This window comes from Chenopodium quinoa, unplaced genomic scaffold (assembly GCF_001683475.1).
Source record: "Chenopodium quinoa cultivar QQ74 unplaced genomic scaffold, ASM168347v1, whole genome shotgun sequence".
Lineage (NCBI taxonomy): Eukaryota > Viridiplantae > Streptophyta > Magnoliopsida > Caryophyllales > Amaranthaceae > Chenopodium > Chenopodium quinoa.
Genome location: NW_018742810.1, coordinates 1,068,274 through 1,085,520, shown reverse-complemented (window position 1 = coordinate 1,085,520; position 17,247 = coordinate 1,068,274). Strand labels below are relative to the sequence as shown.

General features: G+C 36.3%; 3 protein-coding genes and 1 non-coding gene across 4 annotated transcripts; 2 read left to right on the top strand and 2 right to left on the bottom strand.

Annotated features, from left to right (window-relative positions):
- Nucleotides 1–5,159: 5,159 nt before the first annotated feature.
- On the top strand, nucleotides 5,160–6,653 carry LOC110725041 (amino acid permease 2-like). The gene is made up of 4 exons (XM_021904517.1): nucleotides 5,160–5,550; nucleotides 5,671–6,031; nucleotides 6,155–6,376; nucleotides 6,526–6,653. The coding sequence occupies exons 1-4, from the start codon at nucleotides 5,546–5,548 to the stop codon at nucleotides 6,577–6,579; spliced, it is 642 nt and encodes a 213-aa protein (XP_021760209.1). The 5' UTR covers nucleotides 5,160–5,545; the 3' UTR covers nucleotides 6,580–6,653.
- Nucleotides 6,654–7,872: 1,219 nt separating this feature from the next.
- Nucleotides 7,873–7,945, bottom strand: TRNAK-CUU. Its single transcript has one exon. It is a non-coding gene; the product is annotated as a tRNA-Lys (tRNA).
- A 1,072-nt stretch (nucleotides 7,946–9,017) lies between these two features.
- Nucleotides 9,018–9,560, top strand: LOC110725078 (type 1 phosphatases regulator ypi1-like). Its single transcript, XM_021904549.1, has 2 exons — nucleotides 9,018–9,336; nucleotides 9,541–9,560. The coding sequence occupies exons 1-2, from the start codon at nucleotides 9,018–9,020 to the stop codon at nucleotides 9,558–9,560; spliced, it is 339 nt and encodes a 112-aa protein (XP_021760241.1).
- A 1,171-nt stretch (nucleotides 9,561–10,731) lies between these two features.
- LOC110725221 (F-box protein At2g43440-like) lies at nucleotides 10,732–16,134 on the bottom strand. Its single transcript, XM_021904708.1, has 3 exons — nucleotides 15,974–16,134; nucleotides 13,909–15,445; nucleotides 10,732–11,111 (listed from the first exon to the last, which is right to left on the bottom strand). Exons 2-3 carry the CDS (start codon nucleotides 15,420–15,422, stop codon nucleotides 11,108–11,110), a joined length of 1,518 nt encoding a protein of 505 aa, XP_021760400.1. The 5' UTR covers nucleotides 15,423–15,445; nucleotides 15,974–16,134; the 3' UTR covers nucleotides 10,732–11,107.
- Between the last annotated feature and the right edge of the window lie 1,113 nt (nucleotides 16,135–17,247).

The following is a 17,247-nucleotide window of genomic DNA, read 5'->3' as shown; positions in this document are numbered from 1 at the left end:
TGCCTTGAAATGCCAAAAAAAATACAACTCCCTAAGGTTTGGGACGCATTTTGGAGCCAAATTGAGCCAACTATGGCCTATATGACCTATTCCTTGCCCATTTTCTATGTTTTTGACCAAATGATCTATTTTATTCTCTAAACATCTCTATTATAGGTATTATAAGGGTTAAATGCCTTGAAATGCCAAAAAATACAACTCCCTAAGGTTTGGGACGCATTTTAGAGCCAAATTGAGCCAACTATGGCCTATATGACCTATTCCTTGCCCATTTTCTATGTTTTTGACCAAATGAACTATTTTCTTCTCTAAACATCTCTATTACAGGTATTCTAAGGGTTACATGCCTTGAAATGCCAAAAAACTACAAGTCCCTACGTTTTTGGACGCATTTGGAGCCAAATTGAACCAACTATAAAGTATATGACCTATAATTTACCCATTTACTACGTTTTCGACCAAATGACCTATTTCTTTCTCTAAACATGCATATTTTAGGTATTTTTAGGGGTTCATGACTTGAAATCACAAATAACTACAACTCTCTAAGGTTCGGGACGCACTTTGGAGCCAAATCGAGCCAACTATGGCCTATATGACCTATTCCTTGCCCATTTACTACGTTTTCGACCAAATGACCTATTTCTTTCTCATAACATGTCTATTATAGGTATTATAAGGGGTTCATGACTTGAAATCACAAAAAACTACAAGTCCCTACGTTTTGGGATGCATTTGGAGCCAAATTGAATTTTCCGAGGGAATTAAAGTCCGTCGGAAGCTTTCCCTCGGAAATAAGCCTATTTCTAGTAGTGAACTAGTCCCGAACACCCAGGCCAACAGATTTCATGAGCCCGGCTGGTGGCAGATTGAAGATGAGAAGGGCTACCATACCTTTCGGTCTGGCCAAAAGATACCTCGGATAAAGACTGGAGGGGTCAATTGATCTAGGTAAGGGCGCCCCAAGATGAAGACCATCCAAACTACTTTGGTGTGCCAAGGTATCTGAGAAAGCTTGACCACAGCATGCCTACCATCGGCCCTGATGAGTTTTCCGAAGCGGATCAGAAACAGATGGCACTTTTCGGTCGGACCACAGTGCGTGGGGCCACAGGCCGAATGAAGGACGTGCCTACTACCTGGCTACCTTGCTACCACTACATCTTCCAAGAGAAGATGCTCGCTGTTGTCCGCCTCAACCGAAGATACCAAGGCGGTAAGGAGCTCGGCTGGGGCCGAGGACTATTTTTTATTTCTCTTGTTCTTCGATGTTTATTTTCTTCGCTGAAGCTAACTGTTGTTTTGTCTTTTCAGTGTTGTACGGAGAGAGTTCCGGGATCAATTACGAAGTGCTCATAATCGATCAGGAGAGGAATCCGATGACCAACACCCCGAAGATCACTGACTCGAAGGATTGGCCTCTCAGCTTGCACGAAAAAAGGTTAGAGGTAGTCAGCGCGGCTGAATATCAACAGCAGAAATCTTAGTGGAATGAGAGCGCCCCTTCTTTGTTCTAACTGCCGAGGAACAAGCTGCTGCAGCTCGTGCCTCTACTGCTGCTAAGAGTTCCGCCGCTGATGGGACTTCTGCTCCCGTTGCTGAGCGAGTTGAAACAGCTGCTCCAGGAGTACGTTGAAGTAAGTGAAGACGAAGACGAGCGTCTGCTCAAAACTTCGGTAAACTTTCAAACTTAGCTTGACTTTTTTTTTTTATGGCTCCTTGCCCCCCTGTTCCTTCTTCTACAGTCAGACGAGGAAGAATAGAACAAGGACGAACCTGCTGAAATTGCCCAAGAGATTTCTTCGGACGAAGAAATGGCAAGGCCGAAGCGAAGAGCTATTATCGGACATGGGCAGTTCCAAGCTGCCCCTGTGCCTGCCAAGAAGCCTGCCAGAGGAAAAGAAAGCAGAAAAGACCAAGGAGAAAACTCCTCCTCTTCCTGAGACTCTAGCCGAACCAATCGAAGAGAAGGCTGAGGAACAGGTTCCTCCTTCTGAGCCGCTGGTTGAGACTCAGGAGGTTCAGTCCAACACCTCCATCTCCTCGGCATGTGGCCGAGCCTTTTGTTGACGAGATTCAGCGAGAAGCTGATGCTCTGGACAACTTAATAGTCCAGACTGAGGATGAAGAGGTGCATATCCTGAGTGGGAAGCCCGAGGGCTTCGATGCTGAGACCCCGAAAGGTGCTGAAGCTGAGACGGAAGCAGAGACTGCAAAGGGATTTGATGTGCCTTCAACTTCGGTGGGCAACTCCTTCAGAACTTTCCAGTTTGCTGACATGGGGTTTGAATTAGTCCCATTGCTTCTTGTCCCTAACAACACCAGGAACGTCCTTTGGTCGCATCGAGATGCAACAGTCTTATTCTTTGGCGACTTGTCTGGCCTACCCGAGCTGGAGAAAGCTAAGACTTGGTCAATCAGGGCTACTGCTGGGATAGTCGAGCCTAGTGTGAGGGTGTCTGATCCTTTTGCTGAGAACTAGAAGCTGCTAATGCAGGTATAGCCCCTTGTACTTATGAATTTTCGCTAAAGGTTTTATATATATATATATAACTCTTTCACTTCGGCTGATTTGCTTTTAACTCCTTCAGGTCGTTCAGAACCACACTCTGACAGTGGAAATAAATGTGGAGCTGAAGTTCAAGCTGGACGAGGCCGAATGCCGAGCTAATCTTGCTGGGCTCCATGCCACAGCTGCTGAGGAAGAGGTTGCCGCAGCCAAGAATGTCTTAGAGACTGTCTTCAAGAATCTAGAGGATCATATATTCCCCATCTCGAGTCTCGGATTTAGGGTATGTAGCAACGGCAGGAGGAAACTCAGCAGATGATGGCTGAGGATTTCAGGCAGAGATTTGTTGCTGCTGAGGAAGAGTCGTTGAGAAGGCAAAATGATCTTCAAAATGAATTTCAGCGACTCCAAAATGAGCTGAACGCCAAACGGGTGGAGTCCTCCCGGTTTCAAAACAAGCTCAAGAAGGCTCAGGATCTGTTGAAGGCCCAGAAGGAGGAGGCTGTCAAGACTCAAACTGAGCTCGAAAAGGCTCAGAAGCTCCTGTAGGTGCGGATCTATACCAAGGCCGAATATGACGAGGGCTACGAGAATGGGTTCAATGTAGCTCGACGACTGGCTTGCGGGCTGAAGACTGAACTCGGCGCAAGTGATGACCGGGACGAGGGTTTCCTGCACAGCAAACACACGTAAACTAGCCTCGGGAATTGTGCCGAGGAAGGCCCCTCCGATACCGAAGTCAGTATAGTGTTTAGAGAGAGAAAGTTATGCAAGAGAGTTAATGCTTGAAGCTTGAAGTGAATGAATTGAGAGAGAGGGAAGTCAAGGCTTTTATACCTTGCTCAAATAGATAAATTGGACCTTAAAGTCAAATGGGCTTGTCATGTTGACCGGGCCTTTGACTGACCTGACATGTTTTTAGGAGAGTTAAACCTTCTTTGGACTTTGTAATTAAATCATTTGTGGACTGGCTCAACTGGAGTGAACTGGACCCAAACACTGCTTATTAATTCACGAACATATATGTGTTTGTAAATTAATTTATATATGTATATGATAATATGGTTGGCATGTCATTTCCTAAATTGAATGTACTTGTGTGATGATTTTTACCTTAAACCTAAGATCCCCCAAATTACAAGCAAAAGTAGGTGAAAAAAACAAAGTTAAGTGGATGAGATTCCAAAATCCATGAAAATCAAAGATCCCCCAAATTACATACGTAGTATTACATACATATATAAGTTGGTGAAGTTTTTCCCAATAAACTTTGATTAATTTTAGTGGAATACAGTGTGAATCTCTAAATCATGACCCACTATAATTATCCCATATATAGTGTTGTAACCTCAAATTAAAAGTTCTTTTAGAAACAACCCAAGCATCCACTAACATACATAATAATCATTAACTATTGAGTCAGCAAGAACTACTTTTTTTCTCCTATTATATACTTGTATTAGACAAACCAAGATACATGATAGATTATTCTCACTGGAAGTAGCAGCAGCCTGAAAGCTAACTTCATACCATCAAAATTTCAGTAACAATGAATTTTGATGATGATGGCCGCATTAGAACAGGTAATTAATTGCTCTAATCCAATGTTTTCATTATTTCTTCCTTGCTTGTTAATTACTAACTTTTGTTATTTAAATAAGAAAAAAAAATGTTGATTAAGTTTTAGTCAAGGGAAAAAGCTAGGAGCTATATTTTTTTTATCGAGTTTAAGAATGAATAATATTACATTTGATTTCTATCAATCACCTTACTAGATTAGTGTCGTTTTTATGAAGGTGGAGACTAAAATATTTGTTGAACTTGACTTATTTTTATTAAACTTTACTCGTTATATTGAGATGAGGTGATCTAGTAAAATAGCCTTAGAAGTCATTACCAAAAACTTCCTTAAAACTTGGAAAGTAGAGCATATGATTACTCCATCTAATTAAATGACATAAAAGAAAGGGATTATGTCATATAATAGGAGTCAATCTAACAAGAATAAACAAAGCTAATAACTTTTTTTTAGTTGAGCACATGAGCGCTATTTTTTTTTGTAGGTTGAGTGGTTGTTTTTTTTTTTCATGCACTCTGAGTCACTGGTGTGTTGCCCATCACTGCATCACATTCACCTTCATTGATACCGACTGGTAGAAAAACTAATCATAAAATTAAATAAAAAGGAAAGGAGAACAAAGAAATTAAATTTAAAGTGTAGCTAATTATTCTGATTAGTAACTCATCTTTTCCAACTTCATAGTCTTACAAAAAGTAACCCTAAATAATTTACGTACAAAGAACTTTTTTTAACCACATCATTACATTTTAGCAAAGAAAATGTGGCCATCTTAAACCTAAACAAAGAATATTCTACGTATATTATCTATCATGTTTGATTTTAGATTTTTATTTCAACCCACTTTTTTACAGAGTTATTCAATACATTATTATTGATTAATGGTAGCACAACTTAATGCTAACAAGTAACAACTCATTGATTGAAAAAAAAAATACTCAAACAAGTGAATTAAACCGTACAACAAGGTTACATTGACTGATTAGGTTGTACAAAGTAATGTAAGAAAGATGGAAATCTTAATAATTTCTAACATGAACAAAAAAAATGTACAACTTACAGGAACTGTATCGACTGCAACAGCACACGCGGTAACAGCAGTGATAGGATCAGGTGTGCTAGCAGTGCCATGGAGTGTTGCTCAGATGGGTTGAATTTATGGGCCACTTTCTCTCTTTGGTTTTGCTGTTATTACTTACATTACTGCCCGTTTACTCTGCGACTGTTATCGGACTCCTGACCCTGTCAAGGGCCAGAGGAACCACTCTTACATGGAAGTCGTACGAGCTACCTTAGGTGATCAAACGAGCATCTCACTACTATTACAATCTTAATTAGAATGAAATTATTGATGTTTAAATGTTACAGGAAAAAAAGAGGTGTTTATCTGTGCTTTTGCTCAGTATTCCTTGCTTTGGGGAACAATTGTTGGTTATACAATTACAGCAGCAACAAGCATGTTGTGAGTGTTTTTGCATGATAATTGTGCAACAGTTGATAGTTTAGGCCATTATTTTCATCATCTACTTTGTATTACATTAGTGCATTAACAAAGATTCTTAATTTTACAAATTTTATTTAGGTCTGTTAAAAGAACAAACTGCTACCACACAGAAGGACCAGAAGCTGATTGTCAACCATCAAGCAACTCTTTCCTGCTAATTTTTGGGGCAATACATATTGTACTCTCTCAACTTCCTAGCCTCGAGAAGGTGACTTTCCTCTCAATAATCGCGGCCACTATGTCACTATGTTACTCTTTTGTTGCACTATATTTATGTGTAGCCAAATTCGTGTCTCATCCCGAGCTTAGAGGCAACCTAACTGGTGTCGAGATTGGGACAAATGGCCTCACTTTGTCCTCTAAACTCTGGCAATCTTTTCAAGCTCTTGGAAATATTGCCTTCTCTTACACCTATGCTCAGTTGCTCATTGAGATTGAGGTATTATTGTATAATACTACGCATGCATGTGCTCTCTTCAATTGGTTTTAACCAAACTATTTGAATTTTACTGATTAAAACAGAATTTAACTGACTGCTTCTCTATTAATACTCTGCTTTCAGGACACGTTAAAATCGCCTCCAGCTGAGAATAAAACGATGAAGAGGGCAGCTTTGTACAGCATTGCATTGACTACCGCCTTTTATGTTTCCTTGGGTTGTATGGGATACCTTGCCTTTGGTAATGAGGCTCCAGGAAACGTTCTCACTGCCTTCCATGAACCCTTTTGGCTAGTTGACCTTGCCAATATTGGGGTGGTTATACATTTAACTGCAGCATTTCAGGTACGTGTATATCACTATTATTATGTACCATAAATGTCATCAAAGTTATCATAGCTAGTTATATATGTAGCCTATATCGACCTAGCAACTATTACAACAACTAATTTCGCTAATTGGATGGTGGTCATAAACTCATAACACATGTTCAGGTATTTGCACAACCAATATTTGCTAGCTACGAGCAGGGGCGGACCCACCTTTAGTCATAGTGGGTCCGGTGACACAGTATTTTTTTTAAAAAATAAAATATCAAAGAGACCACTTATTATAGATAAGGGGTCTCTTTGATGCTGCTAGTGGTAACAACAAACAATATCAAAGAGACCGCTTATTAAGATAGGAGATCTCTTTGATGCTGCTATTGCTGGTGTTTTTTTTTATATATTAAAGAGACCTGTTATTTATATAAGAGGTCTCTTTGATGCTGCTATTGCATTTCACAATTTTTTTGCGTTACTTTCTTTTTCATTAAAGAGACCAGTTATATTTAATAACTGGTCTTTTAAGTTATCTCACTTTTTTTTGTATAATTTTTTAATAATTTTTTTTCCCTTTTTATATCTTATATTTGTACAACCAATTTTAATATTTCCCCATAAAGCTTATCAATTAACTAAAAAATCATAAAGTTAATTCAATATAATAATTTTATTGTACCATTGGTTTATAACATGTTATTTGTAGTATTTTCGACTTGTAAAAATTGAATTCTTAAGTATTGTATTTGGTTGTGATATGAATTTTTGTGTCCTATTTTTGGATTGAAATCAATTTGGTATATGTATATATACATATATATGTATGTATATATACATATATATGTATATATATAAGTTTTGGATTGAAATTAATTATGAACAAGACATGGAAAAAAAATTGTACTTTCACAAATGATCAATAATTGATGGTGACACACTATCTCGGAAATCCTGGATCCGCCACTGGCTACGAGAAGTGGCTAGCCATGAGATGGCCAGCAGCGCGGTTCATCCACAATACATACACAATACAACTCCCAGGATACAAGACATTACGCTTCCAATTCACGCTATGCCGGCTTCTCCTAAGACCCCTAGTCGTTGTCATCACCGTGCTAACTGCCATGATGTTCCCGTTCTTTAATGCAGTGTTGGGGCTGTTAGGGTCAATCGCCTTTTTTCCCTTGACAGTTTACTTGCCAGTAAGAATGCACATGAAACAGGTTGATCTAAAGAAAGGAGGGGTCAAGTGGTTTATGCTTCAAGGGTTATGTTTGTTTGCTTTGCTTGTTTCTGTCATTTCTGCAGTGGGTTCTGTTGCTGATATTATTGATCGCCTTAAGCATACCAAGATCTTTAGTGCAAATCTATAGTTAGTTGACAACTCTTCAATTACTAAGTAACTTTTCAGATTAAACTGTAAATTAAATGTATATTGATAAAAATCATTATGTTTGAGTATTCTGTTTGTAGAATCGAACATTGAACAGCAAGGTGGTGCAAAAAATACTGGTGTAACGCCCACCGTGGGGCTCGAACCCACGACCACAAGGTTAAGAGCCTTGCGCTCTACCAACTGAGCTAGACGGGCTATTGGCCATAGGGAGCTGTTTTTCTAATTTGTTTTAATATTTTTAATTCAAACAGATTAAGAAACATAATTATAAGAAAACAATCTGCATAATTTGAGTTACTTTGATATCATAGTCAATATATTTGCCACATCTAAATCTATGTTCATTAAAAAAAAATCAGATAAGGGTTCTTTAGGTGAAAAAATCACTTTATAACTTTAAATAGGTTAGATGAGATTATGTACTTGGATAGACGGATGCATTAAACACATATATATTCACTCAATTTATTTTTATTTTTTTATTATGTAGTCACTAATCATTGCATCAACCTTCGTGTCTTTATTTGTGTTGCACATATCAATTGTATTATCTCATGTGACAATAATCAACGGAATGTAGATACCAAGTGTTTGGTTAGACTTGAAAGTTTGGATTACAATTACCATTTCCCTGGGTAATAGTTTTCACCTATCTAAGGTAACAATTACCCCTCCTCAAATGAAAATAAAAGGAGTTAGCTTTAAGTGATTACATTCCATGGTTAAACTAAACAAAAGAAAAGATAAGAGTTAAATGATTTTTTTTGTTCCTCCATATTTGTTTCCTTTCCATTCCATTTCCAATATACATATTAGACGCTCCTTTATAGTGATTAGGTGTTGTATAAAGTTTAGAAGCAGATCGTTAAAATATCTATTGGAAATTGTGACCCATAACCAATTTTTATATGAGATCAAGGAGTGGTTTCAAACATCTGCAATTGAATGCAAATGGTGAATAAAAAAGAGACGGTCAACCAACTCACTATTTGGTAAAGGCATGATCATGTGAATGCACTATATCGTTGATATTGATTAGTATAATTTGTATTCCGTATGATTTGCGTCATTTGCCCAATTGCGACTAGGACTTTCTCGTATGCAAGTAGTCATCTATAAATAGGAAACCCCTGAAGCTGTCAAAATCAAACTCATTAATTTCAATCAATTTTATAAAGTAATCCTTTACCAATTTCCTCTCTTCAAACCCTAACACAAAAAATCCCCAAATCAATTGAATTCAAATTTTCGTCGATTCGATAAAACGATGAGCACCACTAGAACGGCAACACCCACAATTTCTCAAACCCTAACCCTAGAATCTACCCCATCTTCAAATCAACAACAACAAGCGGAAACCCTAGTTCTTCGTCTGAATCGCAAGAAGAAGGTGTCCTGGAAAGAAGGCACAATCAATAATGAATTTATGAACAAGAAAAGCTCCAAAAAATGCTGTATTTTTCACAAGGAGAAACCCTTTGATGAAGATACTAGTGATGATGAAGATGATAATGTTGCTGATAAATCCAATGCTGCTGATAAACAACACCATGATCATGGTTGTTGCTCGCATGAAGCTGGTTCCAGTAGTGGCGCTAATCAATAACTTTGTGCAATTGATTAATTTGCGAATCGATTGTTCATTTTGTCTTTGATTTCTCAGGTATAGATTAATGGGGAGAAATTTTTAGATTTGTTATTAAAATCTTCGAAATTTGAAATATAATGGATTAATGAGAGTTGAGATGCTGTTATATTGTGTATATGATTAACAATGTTGGATGATTTAGGTTCTAAAGATGTGCTGTGAGTTTTAGTTTATGAGCTTAATTCGTTCTATTTTTATGGTTAATGTTGTATCCGAAGCACCTTATTGGCTGTTATTTTATGAATGAAGATAATGTGAGTTGCTATGAAATTCTATTGCATCTAATTTGTCAAGATTAGCTCGTTGTTCTAACATGCTCGAGTCTATGTTTACTTGCTAAAACGAGGTTTTAATGGGAGTGTTGTTGCAGGATATACTATATTGTGACTTTAAAATGTAATAACATATGTGATCTTGAGCAAGAAAGAGGTCTAATATGGAGTGGAAAGAGTACCATTTATGTGGAAATGCAAGAAAGAATTTCATAGGACGTTGATTGAAGGTGAAGCAATCTCATTTACAATAGACTAGTACTGAAAACTTGTGACTATTATATGGTTTTATCATGTAAATTTGAATCTTGCGAAGAGATGGAGGATGTATTTCATGAGTTGAGTCTTGGAGATTTGCTATGATTTCTGAATCGATGGGTTTATTTGCTATTGGATGTTTATCGATCTTCAAGTGTTTGTATTAGTCTAGGAGTTCGTCATATTGCTTGAAGAAAGAGGAACCATTAGCGATATCACTGTGGTCTGGGGTGGACTGCTGATAAAACATGGATGAAAAAAATTTAGCTTCTTTTGTTAGCCTGGTGGGCTGATTGAAGGGGACTAACCAGTGTTTCAGAAAGTTCAAAGTTTAGAAGGTGTACATATGGTTTCCGGATACAGGGATGCCTGAATTCGGAAACCATCTTTGTCAAGTTTCACAATATCCACCCAAACTCCCAGACTGGCTACCCCGAGATAGGGACCCAGGCCCTGTACAGTGTGATTTTCGTGAAAGATTGTATCATATTCGTGGAAGAAACAGAGCTCGGTAGCAATGTGATATAACACTTTGCAAGGATTAGATTCAATATTGAAGCGTCAGACACCAGATTAGATTCAAAATGATGCAGTGTGCCAAATCCTGAACACAAAACAGTATTAGCGAAAGTTTCCCATTCTGTAAGTAACCCCAATTCCCTTAATGTCAATTATAGCTAACTTACCCCGATCAAGATTAGCAAAAATGTTTGTACTTTCTTTTAAGCAAGTACAATTTTGTATTAATAATATCGCAATCTTCCACTTCCTCAGGTTTTGAGATATGAAGTCCGACTTTCTTAACAGAACTTCCCTTGTCAAATTTTCATTTACAAAATGATTTGCTACTTGCCCAAATTTCATCTTTGCAAAATGCCGCATCATAATTAAGGATACAGCCATTGAATGCGATTACACATAACCAACATCTGACATAAAATCAACTACTCTAATAACTTACGGCAATTTTTTCAAATATACACAGCAATATTACTATTGTGTGGACTGTAACAGCACAATGCACACCATAGAACCAAATAATTAAGTGATCAAGCTAATCCAACGAGTAAAATGATAATGAACATGGTCACAGTATCGAATACATATACTTTGTATTTAGCAGTTACTGGTGAGCTTCCGGCCTTCTAGAACTTCAACGCATAGGCAACTTATCAAAGTTCAACTGTAAAAGTGAAAAAAAAAAAGAAAAAAAAAATCACTAATCAGAGATACAGAAATGTGTCCACAATTACAGACAGAAAGAAAATACACACTGCAGAAACATGTAAGCTGCCAATATGAATCACATATGCCTACTTTAACAGAAGCGTAGATTTTTTGTTCTCCAATGATCAATGCTATGCTAGAGCTAGAGATCATACATTGGTATAGCCTAAAACAGATCTCAGAATACTAACTCGTCCAGTTGAAAGTATCTAGTCATATCTTCTAATTAAAAGAATTACGTAAGTCTTCTAACTAAAGTAGATAGAGAAGTAGGGTCGAATCCCATAGAAACAAGTCTTTCTATTCCTAATTAATTAATAAATCTAAACTATTAAGTAACCGAATTATTATTATGTGAAAATTAAACTAAGGGAAAATAATTAAACTAAAGCAAATTAAATAAGGGAGAAATCAATAAATCAAAGCCTAGGGTATAGGTTCACCAATAAATAATATTCCAGGGTAAAACACATCAATCAATGCATCAATTAATCAGATCATAAAGGGCTTTCGCTACGTATTACAATCACAAAATTAATCTACTGGCATTAAATCGTATCTCTCGAATCTTGACTTAACCATTTATAAATTAACCTGCCTATTGAAACTAAGTCTAAACATCAATTCTCATCTCTCGAATCTCAAATCAATATTGCATAACTCATACAATTAAACCAGGCCTAATCTAATTACATAGCAAATCAGTCAATAGGAAATCAACCAAAGCATTGACAATCAACAATAATAAATTACCCCCTTCATATTATCTATGGATCCCCACAACCCTAGAAATAAAACTACTCACACATATTTAAATCTAAACTAAGCAAAGCAAAACAAATTAATAAGACATAATTAATCAAAGCAATTAAATTACTGAAAATAAAAAGGGAAGAATCGTTACCAAAATAAACGGAAATAATGAATTGCATAAACTAAAAGTGTAGAGAGAGAACAAGAGTATTAACCAAAAGCTTAAAACTACGAGAACACTAGAAAATCCGAGAACACTAGTATTAACCAAGGATTTCCTCTTTGGGTCTTTACTCGGATTTCCTCTTTGGGTCTGTACTCGAATTTCCTCTTTGGGTCTATACTCGGATTTCCTCTTTGGGTCTTTACTACTCGTAGTATTAACCAAGGATTTCCTCTTTGGTCTTCGCCGAGCCCTTAATCATCGGTTTGATAACTCTAACCGGTCTTGGGCTACAGAAAATGATCATATGAATGCACTCCTACTCCAATGCTCGTAGTTGCTCCAATAAGTCAGGGAAAATCTCCAAATACGCAATTTCCTATAAATAATACTAAGACTACGAGAACACTAAAAAACACAAATCTATGTAATATATAAAGAGAAGAGGTGTTTTTGGTTGGGAATTTTTTAATGGACCATTTTACCCTCGATCTCCAAAAAAATTATTATAATTAAAAAAAATTAAAATCTATGTAATATATAAAGAGAAGAGGTGTTTTTGGTTGGGAATTTTTTAATGGACCATTTTACCCTCGATCTCCAAAAAAATTATTATAATTAAAAAAAATAAAATCTATGTAATATATAAAGAGAAGAGGTGTTTTTGGTTGGGAATTTTTTAGTGGACCATTTTACCCTCGATCTCTAAAAAAATTATTATAATTAAAAAAAAATTAAAATATATTTTAAGTTTAACCTTAAAAAATAACTTCCATTTTTAACTACTCAATGAATTTAAAAGATAACTTCTCTTAGGGTGGATATTTTTTCTCAAATCAAATAATTCCTTCAAGTGTAGTTATGTTACACTGTATATTAGTTTAATTCGGGAATATTTATTTTTTCATCATTTTTCCTTTTTTTTGGTGATATAAATTTGACACTTGGTGTTTTAAAAGTCAGTGTTTTGTAAGTTTGCATATGATTTTTTAACTTTTATATAAGTATAAAAGCAACATATTATAATTTAATTAGTAGTACGAATATTTACATTGTACACATATTTTACAAGTATGTATTATTGGTTTGATAAATAAATTGGAACTTATTTTACAAGTATATGTATGATTTAAATGATACATAAATACAATGAAATTTATTTAACCTGTATAATGCATAAAGAAATAAAAAATAAATAAAGCCCGTGCAAAGTAAAATCTAGGATTGTTTTGCATGGTTTTCTTTAATAGCTCATCCCTTGAATGGGTTCTTAACATTACTAATTATAAAAATTACGGAATAATAAAATTATGTCAATATATATGCCATTTATGCAAATAAGTAAATTATAAAGATAACATTTTGCACAAAGTATAAAGAGGAGGGATAGTCGTGCACGCATTGCGTGCGCCTCTAAACTTGTTTTAATAAAAGTGACTTTGAAAAACCAAAAATACTCCTAAATATGACCAAGGGACGGAGGTAAATCTCTATATAAAATGAACATATCACCAGTTTTGTCAACATAAGAACATGACTACACACATCTACCCTTTGCCAAGACTCGAAGAACGAGTAAGTGCATGCAGGAAATTGAAAGCTCTTCCGACTAACTTCATCAAATTTCAAACTTAGTCAATTCAAAAAAACAAGATCCTTGTATGCACTCAATCTGTTGTTATGCTCTTTACAATGGTGCAATCAAGTTAGATTGAACTTAACAGAAGCATGAGAATCTATATATCTATTAGATAAACTGATGAGAAGGGGGGAAAAACACAAAGAAACCACAAACTCTAGTAGTAACCTTGAAGAGATTAGCCTAAAATGCATTTACCTCATAGATTCAAGAGGTTCCCAGGTAGCAAGGTTATTGGCGTGAGGTATGATAGTATCATGTGCCAAAAATTTTCCACGGTCCATTCTGATCTCTCTGATTTCTTCAAGCTCAAAATCATATGCAAACAATTTATCTCTTCTCCTGAACACCATTTCTTTGGCATTTAAAGCAAAACAAGATAATGAATAATAATCATTATCCACAAAACCAAACCCCTCATTATTCTCATCACCCACATTTACATGCTGCTCATTGTCCAAATTCAAAAGCTCCCCATTATCCTCGTCATCCACGTTATCATGTTCCTCATTATCCTCATTACCATGCTCCTCATTACCTTCAATCTCCTCATTACCATGCTCTTCATCATCCACATTAACATGCTCTTCATAATCCACATCACCATACACCACATAATCCAAACCCAAACTAGCATCAATAAGAATAGTATGTTGTTTGACCCATTTTGTTCCTTCTAACCCTTTCAAGATCCACACCTCTATGTGGTCTTTGTCCAAACCATTCACAAAACTCAAAGAACCACCCATTGCGACTAGCCTATCATACTTATCCATAGTCTTTGGAAGGTCGGTTATGAAGAAATTTTCATCGTCGGCCTTCATAGAGATTATGTAATCATAACCAAAAGAACCAAGAAGCCAGTGCAAAGCTCCTACAGTTGGAATGGGTGCTTGGCCAAAATTACGAAAAAGTACTCCAACTGGTCCATCAACCGCCTTCCATGATCTTGTCTGCAAGCTCAAAATCTCACAAGCAATACACCCTGATTTATCCTTGAACAAATGCACCACTTTATAAACACCCTTTGAATGGCTAAACACCAGCCCATACGACTCATCGTGAAGTTTAAAAGGAAGAGTTCCTAGCGGAAACCCTATCAACTTCCTAGTCATAGGATTCATCACAATCAATTGCCCTGGGTTTTCTTTGCTGTCAACCAAAGGCTGGTCCAAAGATGAATCTCTATACCTCCCAAGCACTTCATGCTTAGAAGTGATCAAAATCAATCCATTGCAAGAGGATACAACTGAGCCATAACAACTCATATAAAGGTCAAGAAGCTTGCCCTTCTCATTTTCAATCTCTAAGAAATAGATGAACTTGCTTCGTCGTCTAGACCCCAAGCTGCAAGGGAAGAGACTAAAATTTATGGATAGATTGAGTTGGGCTTCGGCATGGAAAGTGTTCGATCTTTCCCCATAAATTCTTCTGAGTATGACTGGGGTATTTTGAGCATGAGCATTATAAGCCGAAACAAACTCAGCACAATGGATCAGCTTATACCATGCCTTGCAAACACAAGTAAATCTCAAAATTGATTTAATTGGAAGTTTCAGAAAGATCTGAAATATCAAATCATTAGGTAAAGAAGGTGTCAAACAAGTTTGCAGTTTGGCAGCTTTTTCTAGTACTGTCTTGATTAAGCTCATCTGCCTCTTTTCAATCCCACAATATTTTTCATCAATCAAAGAATTTGGTTTCGTTCTCATCTTTTGTGACTCAAGTGATCAACCTAATGATCATATAACAAATGCTATCAGTGAAACAACATGAATTTTATACAAATAATTCAACAAATTGGAAAACCCACATTATGTAGGTTTAACCTAATTCACAATTCTAAACAAAAACATAAACATACAATTACAGACTAAAATAAGCAGAACTACTCAAATACCCAAAAGGGTGTTCAAATTTCCATAATTCACTGAAACCCAAATGCAATTTCAATTATTTCATACTTCGTATATCACTAACTTAGTATTAAACAGATTAACATGAGGAAAGCATAATCAATTCATGAACCCATTTAAATTTTTGAAATTTATTTGATCTACAAAATCGATAATCTGAAGGAAACACAGAAATTAAATACAAGAAGCTGAATTGATCAGTTTTGTTTTTTACTATTTTTGACAGGGTAATTTGATCAATTAAAAGCGTATATATTAACACAGAAAGACAGGTAATTTGAACCAAAAAACTCAAAAATAAAATGAGAAAAAAGATTGAAACAGAGAAAGGAGAAGAATTTGTTTACCAGAGGAGAGAGATTGAAAGGAAGATGAAGGAGGAAAAGCAATACGATGACCAGAGGGCTGCACTCCTGCCAGTCGTTGCACTCTTTTTTCTAAAATCTTTAGTCGCACGCGTTGAGGGTTTCTATACTCCGTAATTACACTTATGATAATGTTTAATGGATCGTTTGGTTCCATAAAAATGAATTGGTATGAGATCTCATACTAGTATATATGACTTCTAAATTCCATAATTATTCTTTAGAATTGTTTTTAGGAAAAATTGACAGGAATATTATGACATATGCTCCGTCCGTCCAAAATAAAACGAACTTTTGAAAATCCCCCAATAAAACGACCTTTTACCCTTATCTTCTTAAAATAGGACATCTTAAAATGGTAATCGGATGTTGTAGGTAGAATGCTTACGCGGCAATGACCGTTGGGGTTTATTTGAATTTTAAATACTCCCCCTTTATTTCACCTAGCTCTCTCTCGTTCTTCTCCCCTGTTCCCCTCCTCCGCTCAATAATCCTCTAGTTTTTATTTTTATTTTAAATTTTGTGCTCCCCCTTTTATTTTATTTTTTTCTGGTCTCATGTCTTCAAGAAGGCAATCTTCTAATGCATCTGGGTCATCTTCAAACTCAAGAAGGGATACTCATCCAAAAATTCAATGCAAGTGCGGGAAATATGTTGTGGTTAGAACAGTGAGACAAGGGCCTAATTTGGGGTGTAAATTCTATGGATGTCCGTTGTGGCCAGTAAGTTTGTATGTTTTGCGTAATTGAAGTTAATTTGTATGGATTGTAGCTATCTAATGAAGTTTTTGTTGTTTGTAGGATACCCATTGCGATATGTTCAAGTGGTTCATTGACAACAATGAGGTTGAAGACTACCAAAAGAAGATGTTGGAGAAAGACACAATTATCTTGGAATTGGAGTATGAGCAAAAGATAAGAGAAGACAAAATTAAGAAACTACAATTGAAGAAGGAGAATTTGGAGGAAGATGTACAAGAGATGAAGAGTGAAATATCATGTATCCGGATTGAGTTAATGAAGGCTTGTAGAAATGAAAAAAATATGGTTATTGATTAGGGGATTTTGCTCCCACCAATCGGAATGCGCCACGTGGGCTAATCAGGTCCTGCCAAGTGTTCCCCAGTTGGACCTCTCAGGGCTTGCCACGTGGCACACGCTTATTCGTCCGCCTTGGACCTATTATGTCATGACACGTGGCATACTCCATGCCTAATGGAGAAGTCGGCCACCCGGGCCCAACTTCCGAGGGAAGCC